Source organism: Xiphophorus hellerii, chromosome 21, assembly GCF_003331165.1.
Source record: "Xiphophorus hellerii strain 12219 chromosome 21, Xiphophorus_hellerii-4.1, whole genome shotgun sequence".
Taxonomy (NCBI): domain Eukaryota; kingdom Metazoa; phylum Chordata; class Actinopteri; order Cyprinodontiformes; family Poeciliidae; genus Xiphophorus; species Xiphophorus hellerii.
Genome location: NC_045692.1, coordinates 8,411,975 through 8,433,808, shown reverse-complemented (window position 1 = coordinate 8,433,808; position 21,834 = coordinate 8,411,975). Strand labels below are relative to the sequence as shown.

The following is a 21,834-nucleotide window of genomic DNA, read 5'->3' as shown; positions in this document are numbered from 1 at the left end:
AGAAAAACAGATGTCATACTCTGACGCCGATGTGTTGCAGGACAACATTCTAACTCGGCTGCTACTTTTTCTTTTCTTCTGGGAAATATATGAAACTGTTCTCATTGTGTCGAAATGTTCTTTCTCGAGGGAAAGTTAGGCTTTGGATATCTGTTGAAATGTCAAACTGACATCAATTTTATAATTTCCTAATTTTCTGGAAAGCAAATAAATGTTTTAGAATTACTGTGCTTTAGCATTTATCATTAACTAAACATCTGGAAGGTTCTAGGTTCACCAAGGACATGTTTTCTTGCTGTTGGTAGTGAAAGCAATGTTTTCCCCTTTATGACCTTCATGCAAATGTCTGAATATCTTCTAATTTTCAAACTAAATTCTGCTGTAAAACGACAGTAATGAAGATAGCTGGAGTTCAATGAAGGCTGATATCAGTATTAAACCTAGAGACTTTGGCAGACTTAAGAGTGGAGTGAATGTAAAGTGTGGCAGTAAACCTACAGCTAGATGATTTAAATCAAATCATTATTTTGTATTAGAATGGCTCAGTCAAAGTCAAGTTCTAAATTAAGGCAAACTCAGAAATCTGTGGCAAGACTTGAAAAAGTGATGTCTGCTATTTTTTCAAAGCAGTCTGACTGAGCTTTAGCAAATTTTTCTTCTCCTTTCTCTCCGTTAGTTGCACAATGCTGCTAGAATCATACCTCCATTGAGGATTAATAGGGGCTGAATATTTAGGCATTAGACTATTATTTGTGGAAAAAAGCCACTGTGTATTGTTTCCATCTCATATTTATGGGTTACATTCTATTGCTCTATCACATAATAACCCAATAACATACATTGGGTTATACTAAGAGACGTTGTTAGGTGAGAAAACACCAATAAGTGAAAGGTATATTTAAAACAAGGTACTTTGTTTAGGGAAATATAAATGAAGTATTAATATATTTTGTCAACAGATAGATATGTGAAGATTTGGAGAAGACCCACTTCTCCAAATAGAAAAAGTATAGAAATCTAACAAATTATTTAGGTTTTTACAGGTATTAGATTTTACCACATGTATTTTTGGAGTATTTAGCATTAATTAACTTCTATATGTATTTAAGCGTCGCCTCTTACTGAACCTTTTTTTTTTTCCTCCCACAAAGTGAATCCTCAGTTCACCACACACGATCTTTGGCAGCGGTATTACGACGAGACGCCGTTTCCACGGTTTTAGCCGATTTTCCTCGAAGTGCTTCGCCGCCGGTGGAGCTGCTCCCTTTAAACGGGCAGCTTCTCCGCAGTTTCCCACCCGCTCTTTGTCCGCCAGGCGACGCGTTTCTTTTTACGGTGATGTCGCCCACGTTCATGGGTGATGTGTTTTGGCTCCTGTCGTAATGTCGGCGCTCCGAAACTTGGACTGACCCAGCCACACTGAACTAGGGAGCGGTGGCTGCTGGACTAAGGAGCGGGGAGTCCAGCGAGCATCCCCCTCCTCCCCCGGCGGCGGGGAGCATCACATGTCTAAGCGGCGGAGCTTCAGCTGAGCTCCGGACTGACATCAGTCCAGCGCCCTTGCCGGAATCAAAGGAAGCATCCGGAGGACGCCAGAAACCGAAGCCCTTCTTCTCCGGGACAGAAATGTCTGCTCTGTTATTAGAAAACGCAGGCTGGCACCGAGGCGCAGCTGAGAAACGGTGAATGCGGTGAAACTCTTGTCTCAACCCGCAATGTCATGGGTATATGGAAGAAACAACGGGCTCTTTCTGGCTCTCCTTTAACAGCCTTTTGATTAAACGGTAAGTGAAAGGTGCGCATTTTGTCTTAGGCGCCAGGCAGATGTAATAACATCTGTTTGTTGTGGTTTAGCTTTCCGGGGCAGGTGTCTCGACAGTGGCCCCTCCATCACTGCTGCTCTCTGTTTTCAGAGGCCAGCCGGCTTGGCCCCGTGTGTTACATTCCTTACACGTCCTTTCCCCTCCAACCTCCTGTAACAAAAAAAAAAAGCTCTTATGTAACCCTGTGGGATTCCTTTTCTGTTAGACTTCCTGGTCCTGTCTAAAGAAAACATGGCAACTCCTGAAGGAGCCCCATGTGGACAGAAAGGCTGTCCCAATGCCAGATCAGAGCTCCCTGTACTCTGAAAACACGCAGCATGCTAATAATAAGTCACAATAAGGCTTTATTTAGGTATTTAGCTGAAGGTTAGCCGAGGGGGCCATCTCATGGCTTTGATTCTGCAATGGCATTTTCAGTGGCAATGTGGTAGGACAGGAACTTTGTACCGTCTGAACATAAAAGGCGTGACTGTGTTATGGATTGCACCATTTAGGCACGCGCAAGCAGCTGCTAAATACAGAAAACGTCACTGTAAATAATGTTTTTTTTTTTTTTTTTATATATGCCGTTGTTTGGCGCCCGCTCTAGCACAAGCGCCCCCTAAACCCACTTTTTGCGAAACTGACAGGATCAGTCCCTGCATTGTGCAGGTTTTGTTTAATCTGTGAGCTTTTGTGTTGGATGTGACGTTAAAAAAAATGGTCCAGGTTAGAGAGAAAACAAAACGAGCAACATTATAAGAAATAGATCAAACAAATAAACACTTTTTACCTTCAGAAGGGCAAATTGCTCACATGAGTAAATGGAGGAGTTTTCGGTGATGTGATTCTCTCTCATGTTTTCTAGTGTGCAAACAGAAACTCGGAGAAGTGAGGTCTGGTTGCATCTGGAATAAGTTGCATTATGGGAAATGAAGGATCTACTTTTATTTGCAACATACATGGCTGCTCTCTCTCTTTTTTTAAATTACCGTTTAACAAACAACACATGATATGTGGCAGAGGTGCAAGGAACAGCGCAATGCGAGTAGGAAAAGAGAAACAGGAAAAAAGAAAGAGAACGTTTAAGACTACAACAACAAACACATAAAAGTAGGAAGTGCTTCAAATATTTAAAACAAAAATATATTTTGTTGACAAATACAGGTTTAAAACATTTCGACAAGGAGGAATAAAGTCTGAGTTGGTGTGAAAAAGATCCAAACAGGGAGTAAAACTTTTCCACATACAGTATTGTATATAATACTTAAGAAAACAATATTTATGACTTCTCAGGACATTTTCACTTGTTGTTGTATTGTTTTAACTTGACATTGAATGATTTGCAGAAGTACAAATGTACCCCAAATAGGGCTGATCAATAAATTACTAACCATATATATTGCAATAGATCAATATCGAAAGATAATACATCTGATAAAATATTCAGTAAGTAGAATATTGACTGAACTCCTATTCAGAACCGCACAACATTCTGGGAGATGTAGGCAGAGGACAGACTTTAGCTGCTCAGCCTGCCACTGCTATGCTAGCTGGGCAGCATCAACTCACTCGCTCAGTAGTTACCTAGCAACAACCAGTTCAGCGACTCGCGCAGCCGCAGTTTGGGGTTTTGTCACCCTGCCTCACAGCTGCTAAAGAGTAAACGATCGTGGAGTGAAAACTGTGAATAAAATCGGAAAGAACACACCAGAAGCTTGGCAGTATTTCAGATTTTTAAAATAAAAACTAATCAATAACTGTTGATATTGACAAGTGTCAGCGCTTCTATTGTGACAGGTTTTTTAAGGTTCATTGTCCAGCCCTGAGTAAAAACAGTTATTTGAAAATTCCACTTCTTGGGGCGCGTAAAATGCCAACCAAAGTTTGTGGTTGTAACTATAAAAATGTGAAAGAGTTTGAGTTCTTTTCAAGATGCTGCTTGTCCTGTAAACGTCTGTTGCTTTTAGTGGCAGAGACAGACTTTTCTTTGCATCTTTCTGTATAGCTTTATAGTTTCTTGCTGTTGTTACTTATGACTGTGTGATTTGTTTGCTCCCAGAGCTCCGCCTCCCATTCTGCCTGAGGACCTCCGACCTTAACGACAAACGATGACCTCCCCTGACTCGCCTCCCCTCATCTCCCCCTCCCCGTGTCCGGCGCCACCCCCGTCCCTGCCCTCGTCCCCGGCTCCCTCGTCCCCGGCCCCGTCCTCCTCCTCCATCCCTGCCCCGCCCTCGCTGCCTCCCACGGGCGAGGTGATGGTGCTGGCTCTGGGCAGGAAGAAGCAGCGCGTGCTGATCGCTCTCTCCATCCTCCCCAACCTCTTCCTGGCCTTCCTGCTCTCCTCCGACCCCCTCATCACGCTCTCGCCGCCGCACCACTGCCGCCTGCCGGGCCCGTCGCCTTCGCCGGAGGCGCTGAACGCCTCCCTGCCTTGGGAGAAGGGGGCACGGCCCGGGGAGACCGGGGGCCCGTCCCAGTGTAAGCAGTACGCCAACGGCAGCCAGTCGGCCGCGGTGGACTGCGAGTCCGGGTGGGACTACAACGTGACGGAGGGGCTGAAGAACAACATCGTCACCGAGGTAACGCTTCAGCCTAGCAGCTCACCTGTCAAAGTCTTTTCTTTTAGTTAGGATTTAGGGTTTATATGCTGAGAAACCTCTTTTTTTCCCCTCCCACCCGTCTCTACTGCAGAGTCCTGAGCTTGCAGCTTTACTTTCTGCAGAGTTGTACTAACCTTTGATTCAGCTTCACAAACTTATTTAACCTCAAGAACGACCGGATAAATCTCACATGCCGCAACACGGGAACATTAGTGTTTTCCGGGTTTTAAGGTCAAGTCATGTTTATTTATGTAGCACATTTCAGCAACAAGGCAGTTTGAAGAGTGCTACATCGTAAAAACATCATACAGTCACCATTTATGAAACAAGCAATAAACATCACATTCTATCAAATGCCATCATCAAAATCATCAGTCATATACAACATTGAATATATAGTTTCACTTATTACTAATCAAAGGCAGCTCTATAAACAGGTGGGGTTTTTAGCCTTGATTTAAAGGAACTCAGTGTTTCGGCTGTTTTGTAGTTTTCTGGAAGTTTGTTCCTGATTAGAGGAGCATAGGAACTCAACGCTGCTTCTCAGTGTTTGGTTCTGGTTCTGGTTCTGGTCTTGTTTACACAGGACGACATACAGAACATTCCAGACAACCTTCGGCTTCCATTCATTTGAAGTACAATAAGAAAACAAAATGCACAGAGCTTCGGCTCTTCCTAAACGGTGAAAAGCAGTTTTGCTGTGTTTTTTTTTTAGCGCAAGATTTATTTATTGTGAAAATCTTCCTCTGAGTTTGGCTATGTCATTTATCAAAAGTCAGGAAAATTCCTGACATCCTTTTGGTTCCCAAGCAGACCTCCTCCATGGTGTGGAATGATTTTTCTAAATTGATAAATGTTGTTGATTCTAATTTACTGAAACATACACAGAAGCAAGGGAACAAAGATGAGTGTGTGCAGTCACTATCTTTAAAATCAGCCACCTAAAATCAGCTAAAGGAAAATGCAAATCATTTTCCTTTAGCTAAGATTATGTAGAAAACACAAAGTCTCAGTCATTTGGATAAGCTAAAAAAAAAGTTTAATAAAGACGTAACCTTTAGAGGTAATAAAAAAACACCTCTAATGATATCAAGAATTGCGTTACTACCAGTTGATGTTTAATTCTAAGATGCCCTGAATTATCACTGCTTGGGAGAAATAAGCTTAAAATATTTCAGAATCTTGGATAAATTATGATAAATATATCTGACATGTTTCTTGTATATAAAGCTGCTTCTGTTTGCAAAACAGCTTTGACCAGTAAATGTTGAAACGGCTTGCCTTAGAAAGCAGAGGAGATCATTTAACATTTCACTGTTTGAATAGGATAAAAACCATCAGGCTGTTCAGTTTGTTCAAGACTTGTTGAAGTGCAAAGTGCTCTTTTGCACAGCTCAGAGCTTTTATGAAAGCTCATATTTAATTTTGTTCATTTCATTGTTTCCCCATAACAGCATACAACTTAACAAGGCAGCCTTTCTGTTGGCTTTAAAGCAGATTAGAGTGATAAAAAAGAAACTCAAGCCACATACTTCAACAAAACATGTGCTACGAATGAAGAGGAATGCCTTTTTTTTTGTTCTTTGTGTTTTCAACATGAAACACAACAAACTGAGCAAGTTTAGGTCCTGTTCTGTGTTACTTTGGTAACACTAAAGCACATAATTTAATGTGGATAGTCTTAACAGCAGTTCAGTCTTTTAACTTTTTTTTTTTAACCCCTCTAGGGGGTCTTTTGTGGGCCCTAGTGTCCCTCATATGATAGTAGGCTGACAGGAAACAGGGAAGGAGAGGGGGGAAGACATGCGGCAAATGTCGTCGGGTCCGGGAGTCGAACCCGCGACGGCCTCGTTGAGGACTCAAGGCCTCCAAATACGGGTTGCGCTAACCACTACGCCACCACGGCACGCCCCGTCTTTTAACATTTTAAGACAGAAAGTCTGCTCAAGTCAGGTGGTACTGCCTTTTGGCAGTTCTGGTGGAACCGTTTGGGTCTGAGGGGTCTGACGGCGACCTGTGGAGGTCGATGATTATCTCCACGACGTTTAGGTTTGAACACTGATTCAGAAGACCTTTATTTAGATCATTGTGCGAAGAGGAATTTGGAGGAACATGTTTGGAATGCCCCAGATGAGAATTTCCATTATCACAGAGGACGATCCTGATCACAGAGGGAGAGCTGCTGCGCTGATATAGATGGAAACTGAGGCATTAAATAAAATAAAAGCATGCAGGGTAGATAACTTCTTTAACAGCTTTCCTCTGTTTCTGTTTACATGTGCAAGATTAATAATTTTGCTTCCCAGCTTCGAGCACCTAAACCTCAAGGACACGGCTTTGTGTCTCCAACCTTTCAGCCGACCTCTCTCCTGAAACTAACTGTAATTGCAGCTGCTACTTTCCCAAGTACGTCCGCAGACCTCGGTAGCTCCCTGTTTATGAATAACTCTTCATATATTTCTGCTGCCTCCGCACCTCACACACCACATATTTACAACAGTCTCGGTCCGTGCCCTCTGGCGATCCCTCCATTTTTCCATTTCTGACCATGCTGCTGTAAGAACCCCACCCAGTCCTCCAGGCCACGGTATGAGGGCAGTGTGCTGGTGATCCACCCACACCACTGCAGCAAACGGAAGATTCTCAAGCGCTCCCAAGGGAGGCATTTGGATGCAAAAGCGTCCGTGTTGTAACAGCAGTGTTCACACTCAGGTTTACAGACAGGATGCTTCGCTCTCTCTGTGTGTTTGCGTGTGTGAGATCTCTTCCTCCTTCCTGTGCAGCTTCACTGTGCTGAGGTGGGTTGCAGTGCGTTTAAAGTAAGACAGGACAAGCTCCTGATCAGCTCCAGATCAATCCGTATTGCCTGTTTCCACAGAGTATAACCTCTCTGAGGATGTAGGTGGGTCTACAGTGCCTTTCAGAATGTTTTTACCGGCTTAAACTCTTGCACATGTTGCTAACCTCAAACTATATCATTGGGATTTTTTTTTGTTTGTTGTAGACCAAAACAAAGTAGTGCACAATTAGAAAAGGAAGAAAAAATGACATTTGGTTTTCAAAGGAAAATGTTGATGCTAGTTAGACTAGGTGGAAGAATGTCTGACTTGCAGTTTTCTAGTTCATATTCATATTCAGAGCTTTGACTGGGCCATTCTGACACATAACATCCTTAACCTCTGCCCCAGTCTCTTTCTTTTGCCCCAACCTCCATCAGGTTTTCTGTCAGTATTGTTCCTTGTTCAGCTCTATGCAACCTTCCCATCCACTTTGTCAAGTTCCCCATCAGAAGGAAAGCATCACTAAATACAGATGCTGCCACCACCTTGTTTTTCTTTGCGGGAACGGTGGTGTGTTCAGAACGATGTACGGCGATGCTTTTCCTTCACACACTGTTTATTATTGGTCTCGTCTGACTAGACCACCTTATTGTTGTGTCTCCTGTGTGGCTTTGGGAAACTCATCTGCTTTACAGAGTCTACAAAAGAGCCATTTTTTATCTCAGCACGTTGTCCCACCTGATCTCTGGATGTCTGTAGCTCCTCCAGATTTACCATCAGCAGTTTGACAGCTTCTCCGATGATTTTTTTTTTCCTTTCCCCACTCATCGGTTTAGGTGGACCGCCATGTTTTCAGATACAATTCTGATTTAGTACTAAATACATTATAGTGGGGGATTTTATTATTCATGTTGATATCCCAAATGTAGTTTTTAAGGCTTACTTAGATTCATTTAGCTTTACTCTAAGTCCCGCTCACTCTGGTCATCACACTTTCGACCTTGTGCTGACATATGATGTGTGAGAAAATAACTGCACTTCCGCATAACTCTGTCCTGTCTGAACATTTTTCAACAACCTTTGAGTTTATTTTAACTTGGTGTGCCAAACCTGAGAGAAAAATGTAATTATAGTAAATCTTGGTGCCTCGAGATGGCATTTATTGTGACAACATCATGGTCTTCATGGTGATGTTGGTTCTCTTTAACAAGCTGAGGCCTTCACAGAACAAATGAGTTCACGCTGAGATGAAATTACATAAATATGAAGAGAAAGAAATGTAAACTAGAGCCGACCCGGTGATTCTTTGTTTGGGAGTCTTCCAAACTGAGCCGGACAGGCTCTCATCTTGCTCAGAGGTGGCAGCTTTATGGCTGACTGCAGGTTTCTTTCTGCTCCCACCAAACCAGTCCGGGGAGTCTCTGAACTCGTTTGTACTCATTCCCGCTCCGCTCCTGTCGTGCAAAGCGTTCCAGGCACATGAGAGACATGCAACGACCCACCGCCCTTTGTCCAGCCAGCTTGCGCCGTTGTGATCTCGTTACTCGGCAACGAGATCACAACGGCTGACGGGCCTTTTTCTGTTCCGCCGCACGGTTTCCAGTCATGTGAGGCCTCTTAATGTTTAGCCCTCTCCTCGAACTCCCTACAGACCGGATCATTAGAACCGTGTCATTCCCCCCCCCACCTCCTCCAGCAGAGCTCAGCTGTAAATGCAAATCAGTGGATCAATTTGGGGAGATGAAACTCTGAACCGAGAGCAGAAATCTGGTGTTTTAAACAAATGTGCTTGGACTTTCTATCTTTGCTTGTATGTGGCCACACTGCACTTTCAGCACAGTTATTTACTTTTACATTACATAAAAGAATCAGAGCTTCCTGTATTTGCCCAATAGGTGTTAATCCTTCTTTTGTATCCTTCTAGACTTCTTGAACTCCAGACCTGTATTAAGTTTGGTTTCACTGATGTTTTACCTCTTAATCATTAACTACAGCTTTCTGTTCATATGGTGTGTCCATCTTTTGATACTCTTGGTGCTTATTGACTCTGACCTTTCTAAGAATCATAAATACTGGTCCTGACTCAAGCAGATCATCTCTGACAGACCTCTCTCCATCTGTCCAGTGGGATCTGGTGTGTGGCCAGTACTGGCTGGTTCCGGTGGAGGAGGTGTGCTTCATCCTGGGCGTTCTGACTGGATGCCTCAGCCTGGGCTACACAGCTGACAGGTAAACTTAACAACGTTCTCTCACATCCATTTATTCTGATGTGTAGTGTAGTTCTTTAAAGACAGTTGGACCTTTGTTTCTTAGTTTTATTTTTGTCTTTTAATTCTTTTTATTTCATTCATTCTTTTACTTTCTTTCTCTCTCTCATATTCTTCCTTTGTTTCTTGCATCACTCAAGTTCATGCATAAGTGAAGGAAGGCGAGGGAATACTTTTGGTTGTTTAGTTTACCAAACCTTTTATAAAACTTGGTGGTGACAAAATCATGCTGTATGGACGCTGGTCGGATTTGACGCGAAGCTGGTTGGAATATTTAAAAACAAACCTTGCATCATTTTCCCCTCTCCTTGCAATTATCCCATCATGTGTCACAGAAACTCTGAAATAATTTGCATTGGAGCTTGTGATTAAAACAGCACAAATCATGGACTTCAAGTTCTTTCTTCTTTATTTTAATTACTGTAAGAAACTGGAATGTGATGTTTACTAAAGTAGACCTCACCGAGGTGCGACGAAGCAATTAGCCCTAATAGGTCGCCAGCTGTGGCTGACTTTTTTTTTTTTTAAAGCTCCATCCACACCCCCACAATGCACTGCAACCTTCAGCTAACCGAACTGGTCTGCATCTGCTGTGTAACTGGAAGGGCCAAGCTGGGAGAGCGATGATGTCATTTCAATCAGCTAATAGCCGTCATTCATTTCTTGGCTAGCTGCATTGCATGCGTTTGTTAATGCCAGTAATTTAATGCTGCCTCCTCAGGGCTTCCGAAGCAGAGCCTACAACAGGAACGAGACACTGCCAAACCGCAAATCAGCCAAACATCGGCAAATTATCACAATGATTTATAGTCAGGGTTGACTAGTTCTCCTTAGTTTTCAAGAAGGTATAATTGAAATTTGTCTTGAGGATAAACGATTTTCACTTAAATCAACTCAGTGCACAAATACTGGCTGTTTTTTTTTTTCCAACATTAAAGGTTTAACTATGTTGGTAGTTATGTGTCTCAGCTGCAGCTTTGTGTCTCCGTGGTTCTGCAGGCTGGGCAGGTCCAAGACCCTGCTGATCTCTCTGACTCTGTCGGTGGTGTTTGGGGTGCTGGTGTGCGTCTCTCCGTACCCTTCCATCTTCATCGTCATGCGCTTCTGCCTGGCTGCTGCCAGCGCAGGGGTCTACCTAACTCTGTACATCGCCCGTAAGTATACCCAGTTATATACATATGATCCAAGAAATATGCCAGACAGACATTTCTACAAAGCAAATAATCCAGTGGGTCTCTCTATTATTATTTTTTTTGATTCGTTGACAGCAGCAGGAGGCTTTTCTCTGTAAAACAGGAACTGCTTTCGGGACTGGATGTGAAAACTCTGAAAACGTCACAAATTTATGAGGCTTAATAAGCTATGGAGACCTGTGACATGTAAATAATTGCTAACTAGAGCATAATTAAAAGGGATCTTAGTCCATGGCTGATGAGATGGATCCTTAAAGTTTAATTTACTCTTGATATAATACTTTTTAAAACTACTCCATATTTTGTTACACTCCAACCTCAAGCCTGAATTTTTTGTTGATTTTAGATCATAGACCAACATAATGGGGCATGTAGTGTATAGTTATGGATTGGAAGGACATCTATACATGGGTTTTCCTAATCTTTTCCTAAAAAAAAAAACCTGAAGCGTGTGGCACACATTTGTATTTGGCCCTTTTTACTCGGATCATAAAATCAAATGGCATAACTGAAAACCTAGCAAGCTACAGCAGTCCACCTAAGCTGGCAAGGTAACTCTAGAGGAGCTGCAGATACCCAGAACTTAGGTGGGAGAATTTGTCGACATGGCAACAAGAAAAAACAACAATGCAGAAAGAAAGCCACAAGACACCCTATTTAGGATTTTTTCCCAAGCGAGTAAGCAAATATAAAAGAAGATTGTTACTCTCACTTGAAACCAAAATTTTATTTTTTGACCTTCTTGGAAAACTTAAAACTCCATCATCCTGAACACACCACTCTCACTGTGTAAGATGGTGGTGGGAGTATCATGCTGTGGGAATGCTTCTTCAGCAAGGATAGAGTAGCTGGTTGAAGCAGATGAGGAAATACTTGGAGCTAACTGCAGGACAATCCTGAAAAAAGACATGAGACTGAGGTTCAGCCAAAGCTACCATCACTTGGTTTACATTAAAGCATGTATTAGAATGGCCCAGTCAAAGTCCAGACCTGAATACAATTAGAATATGTGGCACGACTTTTAAATGGATGGGAATAAACTTGTTTGATCCACTTTAATTGATGTGTACAGCTGATAGAGACAAACCTTCAATGACTTGATTCAGCAAAAGGGAGAGTCTACAAAAAAAATTAAAAGCATGCCACACTTCTCAAATTTTTCCCAGAAAAAAAAAAACAATGAATCCTTCCCTTACATTCCACAGCTTTGTGCTGCTTTGTACTAATGCACCACATCAAATCTCCTTAACGTTTGTAGTTGCAAAGTGACAAAAAGGGAAACAGTTCAATGGGTGTGAATACTTTTATTATTATTATTATTAATTTAAAGTTATTGTTTTTTTTTACACAATACTCATACAAACAAACAAACACAAAATGACATCCTGATGTTTGCCTGTTTGTAGCAGTAAATGTTTTCATCCGGCTCAGACTGGTGTGTCAGCTCAGACTCGCCTACTTAAATCTCCATAATTAGCTTTTAACTGGCACTCGGAGCTAGCGTCAAAAGACCAAATTTGTAAATATCAGCGTGCAATTACTCAGCTGGTTTAACACGCACAAAGAGTGGGATGCGTTTGTAAGTCAAAAAGCTCTTGCGAGTGAGGGTGACCCGTGGGAAAATAAGCACCTCAGAGCAGAGGAGATCAGAAGCAGTGATGTTTTCTTGCACGGCAGGTCTGGAGCTGTGCGAGCCGTCGCTCAGGCTTGTGGCGACCATGCTGGCTGGGTTCATGTCCGTGGCAGGGGAGCTGCTGCTGCTGGCCGTGGCCCTCGGCTGCCAGACCTGGAGGGGCCTGCTGGGAGCCGGGGTGGCCCCTTTGACACTCTTCCTCAGCTACGGGTACGACCGCTCGCCCCAATTGATAAATCATTGAGTCTGTATTAAAAGGACCCGTGTCCTACGGCCAGCTGGCTTGCAGACAGCTTTGTCAGATTGTATCGATCTACTCCTTGCTCGCGTCAAGACACATTAGGACCACTTTATTCAATGGGCCAGGTTTCCATAAGACTCCAGCAAGCCCTCGCCACTCCTTCTAACCAAATTAAACGAGATTATCAGCAGATTTGCGGCAATAATCCGCAAAATTTAATAAGAAAGGATTAAAGTTTTGCACCACTTGCTGACTTGTTTATTTCTTTGGCTCGTGGAATAAATCGGTGCCGCAAAAGCTCCCGGGCTTTCAAATAATTCCCTTTGAGGCTGAAGGGTGATTATGTGTTGGGTTTCCCCCTCCTGCAGTGTTCCCGGTGTGTTTCCAGAGTCCCCTCGCTGGCTCCTCCTGTCGGAGCGATCCGCGGACATGAACGCGTTCAGTGAGAGGAGGAACTCCAACAGGGACTTGAGGGACGACGAGAGCTTCACAGGTGTGTTTACAAACTCGCCTCAAAGTCTAGTGATGTGAGCCCGTGTTCAGTTTACGAAGCCTGCACTATTTCACTTTTCATTTTATTTCATTCACTTAATAAATATGAACAACTAAAAGGAATCGGGAATGAAAAAGAGAAGGAAGAAGCATCTAATATCTGCTCCCTATTCACACAAAGAGAAGAATAGCTATTGAGCTCTGAAGACTGTCAGAGACATTTGAAATGCACCAAAAATACACAACAAAATATCAGCTTATTTAATGGCATATTGCTTCATCATAATAATTCTCAGATCTCACTATCAAGATTGTTCCACAAACTGAAAACCTTTAGTTAAAATTCATATTTCCATCATCACCGTTCTAAACCCATACGTATTTTCTTTCGCTTTTTGCAAATATAGTTTCATTTGAAAAAAAAAAATATGCGCCTTTAGCTTACATTTTAATATATTGTACTCTATCAATTCATTAAGATTCGAAACATTGAAGTGTTTAAATATTGGGTTTGTGCAACGTCTGCATCCAAAATATTTACATTACCATTAAGTGTGGCATTTTTAAATTAGGATTTCAAAATGAAAGTCTGTCTGGTTTAAAGTTGTTTAAGTGAGATGCCAGAGAAAACTTCACGAGTTTTGATCAGAGATCAGCTGTGTTGCTTCTCTGCAAACTGTTTCTGCTTCCTTACAGCTGCTTCATTATTCCCCCATTCATGCAAAAAGAGAAATTCAGCTGTGTGGACTGTTGAGCTGCAGGCTGTCCAAGCAGAATGCCTGACTAATATCACCGTTTTATACCTCTCATTCCACAAAAACCAGACTGCCAAAAATATGCCTAATACAACTGAGGTTTATTTTATATATTTGTTTGAGGCTTTGCCACGTAATCACATTAATACATGTTATAGATAACCTTGTCAAAACTTTAATAATCAGTGTCACACTCACTGCTGCAGGTATAATTGTTAATTTCATGTTTAAAACAGAACCAGTTAAATAATGTTTTAGATATTTTTTTATGTAAATATGCAGTGAATGCCAAGTTATAATCAAGGATTTGCTAAATGCATTTGCTTCCTGCTTTAAAATGCAACTATAATGTGCCATAATGACATGCTGCTGCTGTAGAAGACAATTTAAGTCAGGCTTTATTTACATATAAACATGTTTACAGGATAGAAGCAGATGTTTCCGTTATTGCTTCTGTTTTGTCAGCTTAGCTCTGACTTTAACATTCTTATCCTCCACAAACCTCACTGCTTCATTGTCTTAGTATATGGGAATAAACCATATTGTCAGTAATTACATATGGGAGTTATGTTTTGGTATCTCAAACAAGTGAAACTGTTTGAGATAACTGTCTGATTTGTGCGGCATGAGGAAATTAGTTTAGCCCTGTGTGTTTCCTAAAACAAAGATGGAGACAGGTTCATGTTTTGTCTAGCATGTGACATAAGAAGTGGCAAAAAAAAAAAAAAACGACATACAAAAGATTGAAATGTAGGTAGTTTTATTTTTTCTAATGGGATCCTTGTTGAATAAATATGTGTTGAAGAAACATTAGTCGTACAACTATGCCACAGTAACTGTGCTAAAGAAATCTCTGCCATTAATTCACAACAAATCTTTGTATACAAACATGAAAAAATAAATTATTATCTAAATATATCTGAGAACTCTTTGTATTTGAGAGGAGTGGGACATTTTAATGTATGAAATGTGTAGGAACCTTGATTTGAACTAAAAATAATGACTCGATAATTTAGTTAGTGGAAACATGCATCACTCAAAATCACAGACACTTTCAACATAAGACATTTTTCTATCAGTGACATTTCTAAGAGCAGAATAAGCCCGCTCATGCTGAGCCGAGTTCTGCTTAAGGTTCTTCCTGTTAAAAAGGCGTTTTCCTTTCCACTGAAATCAACTGCTTTTAATACTCAGTAGTGTGACGTTTTTATGATCTGTTTACTGTATTCTATTTCTTAGTTTTTCCCCCCCTGTTTTATCTTATTACACCCATTGTAAAAACACTTTGATTAAACTAGTGGTTATTGTAAAAGGCTATACAAATAAATGTGTTACTATTAACAGTCCTCTGTAGGGCTGTTGTAAACAAATATTTTAGTAATCGAGTAATCTATCGATTATTCTTACGATTAATCGAGTAATTGGGTAAAAAAAAACATAACAGCAGTATTACTATCACATATCAACATGAGTCCAGTTTTTCACATTTGAGCTTCCCTAACAATAACTTTTCTGTAGTTTAGAAAATTAACATGTAACAATAATAGCTCATTCTCTTAGTTAACCTGAAGAAATATTATACAAAAATCTGAAATTATATTCAATTTAGTAATAAAGAGGCAGGCTCACAATTACGCTTATAAAAATGTCTAAACTCCAGCTTTTGGTTTATGAGTTCATTGCCAATCAATTTAATAGATGAACTCTCTCCTTGCCCAGACATTTATAGCTTTTGTGTTCATGTTAGCGACGGGATTTGACACCTTTTGTTTGTCACACACAGAAACATACATCAGCTATTTGTTGAGACCGGGATGATAAGAAATAAATTTTCCGGTTCGTCCGTAAAGCTACACTTACGTTAAACATCTAATGCTCAGCTGCCGGCAGTGTTCAGTCTATCCGCTGAATAGAAGGTGAAATACACCTTCATCGCTTCGAGGCAGATAAATTTTCCTCAAGGAATTTTAATAATCAAGTTACTCCAATCACTCGAGGAATTGTTTCAACCCTTCCTTTCAGCTCATCCAGGAGTTTTTTCTACTAAATCAGTGACTCAGTGGAACAAGCTGGGTGTACTTTAACAGAAAACTGACAGCCTAAAAAAAACATTTTCCCCTTTCTGAAGCGGTTTAAAACAATATGTCCGACTCCTTGTTGTAGCTTTGGCCTGTACTCTAGGAAGGCGGGGGCTGTACGGTTGGACTTTGATGGTTTTGGTCCCGTTGTTCCGCAGAGTTGGACTCGGAGCCGGCGCCCTCCTCCCGCCCCCACCTGTCCTTCCCCGAGCTTTTCCACAGCAAGAACATCTGGAAGAACATCTGCGTCCTCGGCTTCACCTCGTAAGTCACCCCGCACTAATTTAGCGCCGGGACAGTGTTTTGTGTCAGTGCAGCGCTTTGTTTACAGGCATGCTGCAGTCTCGTATTTCATCCCTGCAGCCTTGTGATGGACTCTAAACTCTTCCTCCCCCCCCCGTCCTCTCTCCTCAGATTCATCTCTCACGGCATTAGTCACTGCTACAGCTCTTTCCGTGGTGACGTCAGAGGCACCGCCCCCAGCTTCTACTGGACGTACCTGCTATCCGTGAGCGCGGGGGGCGGGGCCTGGGTGCTGCTCTGGGCGACAGTGGACAGGTGCGGTCGCCGTGGCATCCTGCTCCTGTTCATGACGACGACGGGCCTGGCCTCGTTGATCCTCCTGGGACTCATGGAGTGTAAGCTGACTTTTAGAGGGCAGCAGGGGGCTTTGTCTTATTTTTAAAAAAAGTTATTAGTATTTTGCATAAACCTACACTCAAACAGGAGAGACTATTAATAGTCCAACAAGGTGGAAACAGGATCTCTTCATCTCCTGCTGCTAGGAAATGATTAAATGAGGCTTATGTTGGGATTAAAGTCCTACCTTTAATGAAGGAGATTTAATTTTAGCCCATATTCATCTGCAAGATCAAACTGAACTTCATCCATTATGAAAACGATAAACGGCACACCCGTCTGATTGGTTCGTGGAAAAGTCCGACCTATACACTTTGTTTTTCCATTGCATTGTGGAAACACACATTTCAGAATCTCTGTCTCCCCCTAGTGGCTGATAAATAACACAACTCCTGGTTTATGTAGGACACTGCAGTGAGAGCAAAGTCAAAGCTGTGTCAGAAACTGTGCTTTTATCACTCATCAACAGCTATCAAGGTGCTGTTTAGACTGCTGGGTGGGTCTTTGTTCCTTTACAAGCTGAAGGAAGTCGAGCTGACTGAGTCGATTCAATCGCAAGAGACTCATCACCTTCATGTTGTCAACACTTTCTCTTCTCCTCCCCGACAGATCTCAGTGAGACGGCCATCACGGTTTTCTCAGTGCTGGGTCTTTTCTCCTCCCAAGCCACTGCATCGCTCTGCATCCTCTTCACCGCAGAGATAATGCCCACCATCATCAGGTAACAAACACACTGACAGAGCACTACTTTCGAAGCTTGGAACATTAGAAATGCTGCAAATCACGAGGGAGCAAAGGATATGTCGTGTCTGTGGGGACCAGTATAAAAGTGCTTGAATTTCAATGAGGTGTTTTCAAGGTTTAGAAAGTGCTTGATTTCTCTTTAAAGTCCTTGAAAGTGCTTGATGTTCAAACTACATGGTTCTGTAATGCAGGGCAATTTAACTAATTCAAATATTTTTAGAATACAAAGACAAAAGTTTCAAAAAATCTCTAAAAAAAGTGTTCTCGCTAGGTTTTCTGGCATTTAGCAAATAGAAGCAAGATATACAAACCTGTGTGGATTACAGGAAATCCTAAATTTATTGAACACCTACTGTGTCATCCCATCAACCCAGGTGTCTGCAGCTAAACCTCATTTAGAGCCAATAATGTCACATGACAAATTGAAGAAAAGCAACTTATAATTTTTGAAAAATTTCCACTTTTAAGAAACTCCTTTTTGCTATTTTTGAGTTTTTACACGTTGATAATTGTGGAAACTTGTGAAACAATGGCAAGAAAAATGGGTAAGAAAATATCACTAGTCGGTTTAGTGTTATTGTGGAAATTCAATGCTATTTTTTCTTGAAACGACAATAAAAAATAGCTAAAACCTACATTTATCATCTCAGCCATATTTAAAAACACGAATTACTTCTTTACCATTTCTTGTTAAAGTTATATAGAGCCAGACCTCTGCTTCAATCTGTCAAAAAAAAAAAAAAAAAAAGTAATTCAAATGTGTTATTGGATCCAAAACGAAGGTGTTGAGGATGAGTGTGTGTGTCGGTGTGTTTCTAGGGGCACCGGTGTGGGCGTGGTGCTCGCCCTGGGCTGCGTGGGCCGCCTCAGCTCCCCGATCATGGACCTGCGGAACCACTACGGCTACTTCCTGCACCACGTCATCTACTCGTCCCTGGCGCTCCTGGCCGTGCTCTCCATCCTGCTGCTGCCCGAGAGCAAGAGGAAGCCGCTGCCTCAGACGCTGGGCGACGGGGAGCAGTACAGGCGCCCCCCACTGGGCCGGAGGAGGAGGGACAACGTGCCGCTGCTGGCCACCCCAAACCCAGAGACCTAAAAGAAGGCCGCCGCAGCGGCGCCACGCAAACAGATCCCCGTCTTTCGTGTTTGTTCACAGGACTAGAGAGAGACGTAGCAATATGGAGACAAACAGGAGGACGACTGGAGATGAAAAGGGCTGTAACGGACTTTATGCTTCCTAACATATCACACTCTTTGTCATTCCAGACGCAGACAGACTGCTTGAGCTGCCTCAGACTTCACATCTCTCGGTTTTTTCCCCGAACACTTAGATTTACTTCTGAACATTAACAACATCCACGCACATTCAGGACGCTCTTCATTTTCTGTCATGAGACACACCAGCATTCAGCTACACTTCTGCGTCTGTGTGTCTGTGGTAGAGACTGCATCCTCCGGCTGCAGGTGACAGTCATTTGTTACGGTTCCTATTTTTTTATGTATTCGCTGTGGGTGAGAAGACAAAAAGCGCTCAGAGGTGTAGAAAAATTGAGGTATATATATATATATATATATATATATATATATATATATATATATATATGTAACTCGCGGATCAACTTTCGAATCTGGGGCCCTGGAGCCTGATGGGGAACAGCAGCTGTAACAGGAAAAAAAAAAGCATTGTAAATACTACTAGGTTTTAGTTTCTTTGGGGCATCTGAGTTTTGTTTTAATGCCAGACTCGGTGACTGGAGCAATCCAGTGTGCTATACAGCGGGGCGAAGAAGAGCACTTTGAATATTCTGCTTTGTAACATTAACGAGTTAATCCGACCAAAGTCTTCAAGTTTAGGGGGACAGGCCTGTGAACATAAATCACATATTCTGATCAAAAACGTCTCAGTAAAGACGGTGGAAAAATCTGGCCTGGAGCTAGAAATATTTAAACTATTTATGTCGTCGTTAAGTTTAATCAGTAAGTTATCCTGACACTTTGAATCTTAATTATGAAGCTGAATTGGATCCATGTAAGCCTTCCATTTATCCCGGATGTCAACCATGAAAGATTCCTGTCTGCATGTTTGAAATCACAGAAGGGCTCGTTTTCTCTGCGTTTCCTCCGACTTGATAACTCTAGATCAGTTGTGTCGGCTGTCAGCTGATGTTAGACAGATACAAACAAACCGCAGTAGAGGAGTTGATCATGTTTATAGGCATATAAACATTGGTCTTTAATGGAACGAGAGGAGACAGAAAATGTGTCTTTTTGGAAAAAAGGGCCCAATGAGCATGCTCCATGTTGGGGAGCTGAAGAGGGCCCCTGAGCTCCAAATTAACCCCTCGTTCATTCCCTGTTGCACTCTGTAGGTCTCCTACCCAGTCTGGAAACGTCTGGAGTTTGATTTTATTATTTCCCTGGTCTGGAAAAGTATCGAAAAAGGAAATAAGGAGATGTAAAAAATATATTTTCAGATGTAACTTGCTTTTCCGTTGCCTAAATGTGCTCTTATTTTCCTGTTTCCTCCTTTCCTTTATCCTCATCTGCTTTCTCTTTTCCTACATTTTTCTTTCTTCCTTCCTTGTACACTCTCCTCATTTCTTCTTTCCTTCACTTAATCTTTTTCTACCTCTCGTCCTTCATTACGTCCTTCCTTATTTTCTTTGTTGCAAACCTTTGGTCCAGCCTTCTTTTTTCCTTCCTTCCTTCCTGTTTCTGGTTTTTGCACAAAGCTTATAGATTCATAAAAAACCACTGTAAAGGTATCTGCCATGAACACAGTGAATTTTATATTTTTTAAAATAGTGTTAAATACCGACGACTTTGCAAGTTTGAGACAGGAAAAGTATGGTGTTTTGTTGAATCTGTCTTGTGGGAAAGCCATATCGCAGGCAGGATGATTGAAAGCAGGTAAATCTGTTTTGCAGATTATGCTGGTGAGAACGGACTGACTGTCTTTCTTCGTATGTGTACCATTGAAGGATATGGAAATTGGGGGGGGTTTAATTTGAACTTTGACGTTAACGAAACGCAAGTTTGTTGATGACTTTTTGAAATTTCTCTCTGTATGTTGCACTCAACAAGGCTAACACTTATACTCTAGTTCTTATCATTAATTAACTTGGCTTGACTATAATTATGTCTGACAACACTGGCTGATCTGTTCAATGAGGAGTGTGATGCAGTTAATTCTGATTTTATGTAAATTAAAACTGGTTTAGAAAACAAGCGCTGAATTCAGACTTTATTATTATGAGAACCTGAATGTGTCTGTTTAAATGTAGAGGAAGACAAACCCCCACCCCAAAAATAGTTTGTAAATAGTTTAGAACCTCCTTGGCTAGCGTTCTTAACGCTGAGTTGAGAAAATGGAAGGTCAGAAGACTGCTGGTCAGTGACTGGCTAAAAGGTGGAGTCAACTGGGAGGAAACTACTCCCTTAGAATAATCTGACCTGTTTGCGATAACTCTGACATCTTAGCGCCATTGTAGATGGGGGGTGGAAATTTCCACCAAAAACACGCTCCAAAAATTGACTTTTTAAACTCAAAAATGTCCAAGTTTTTTCTAGAAAATCTTTGGTGGAAATTTACTCCTTTAGCTGAGAACATGAGCCACTGATCTTCAGCAAATATTGTCAGTTATGAAAAGTTTTCCTGAAGACAAGAAGTAAAACAAACAAAAAATAAGAGTATCACTATTTCATTTCGGGGGCAGAAAAAAAGACATTTTAGGAGCACCAACTATATGTTAAAGTGACAGTTTGGTTTCATCTGCTAAATGGTTGAAGATCTTCCACTGAAGGATACTTCAAACTTTCCTGTAATGTTGAATGAATAATCTGCATGGGGAATTCTGCAGGGGACTTTAGACTGAATTTCAACATAGTCAAGCTGGCTTGGTTGCTTCTTTTTAGTCTGCTTCAGCAAGGAAACATTTGGGGAACAATAATTAGTATTTAGAGAATGTTTCCTGACAGTCATCATTGACAATCGCTTTAAGGGAAAATGACCATTCAGGAAACGTTCTTTGAGCAAATCAACCAACCCTAACAAACAGTTTTCAGAGATGAGTTTAAGCCTTTAGCAAACGTTTTCAGTAAACTATAGCCTCTAGAAGTTACTGAAAGCTAAGAAGAAACCTTTTATGAGCATTGGAAATACTAGCTGTAGGTTACAGCTGACTTTATGGGAACATTAAGTGGACATTTCCCAAACGTTCATCAAACCTTCACAAAGGACACCTGCTTTCTCCTTTTCTCAGTCAGTCACAGTCCTCAACTCTCCTCAAACTCATGCTGCTCCGCCAAAACGTAACTTTTCTAGCTTATTTCTGTTATTTTCTTATTTTTCACTTGTATACAGCATCAAGCTAGGCCAATCAAACTGATCAATCTTGTTTAACTGCCAAACCAACTTAAAAATCATGGTGCCTGCGTCGCACTTCCCCACTATTAATTTGACAGTAAGAAACTAGATAAAAATCTAGCCTCTATAAATTAACACGCTTTCCCCAAACCAGGCCGTTATAAGCGTTTAACATGAAGACAGCTGAGCCCCTGAGCTCCATGGAGACACTTTTGAGGGTTGGCGTTGAGCGAGGTCG

The 21,834-nt window shown here is 41.6% G+C and overlaps 1 protein-coding gene across 1 annotated transcript; it reads left to right on the top strand.

The window, feature by feature from the left end:
- The first annotated feature begins 1,181 nt into the window (after window positions 1–1,181).
- slc22a17 (solute carrier family 22 member 17) lies at window positions 1,182–20,458 on the top strand. Its single transcript, XM_032550870.1, has 10 exons — window positions 1,182–1,784; window positions 3,865–4,387; window positions 9,314–9,417; window positions 10,455–10,609; window positions 12,326–12,491; window positions 12,891–13,015; window positions 16,006–16,111; window positions 16,262–16,485; window positions 17,096–17,207; window positions 18,050–20,458. Exons 2-10 carry the CDS (start codon window positions 3,914–3,916, stop codon window positions 18,324–18,326), a joined length of 1,743 nt encoding a protein of 580 aa, XP_032406761.1. The 5' UTR covers window positions 1,182–1,784; window positions 3,865–3,913; the 3' UTR covers window positions 18,327–20,458.
- The last annotated feature ends 1,376 nt before the right edge of the window (window positions 20,459–21,834 follow it).

Excerpts from the sequence above, each read along its gene's own strand:
- slc22a17 (XM_032550870.1), top strand. The coding sequence starts at position 3,914 with ATGACCTCCCCTGACTCGCCTCCCCTCATCTCCCCCTCCCCGTGTCCG. Across the intron at positions 9,418-10,454 it reads CTGGGCTACACAGCTGACAG|GCTGGGCAGGTCCAAGACCC; the intron begins GTAAACTTAACA and ends GTGGTTCTGCAG. Across the intron at positions 12,492-12,890 it reads ACACTCTTCCTCAGCTACGG|TGTTCCCGGTGTGTTTCCAG; the intron begins GTACGACCGCTC and ends CCCCTCCTGCAG.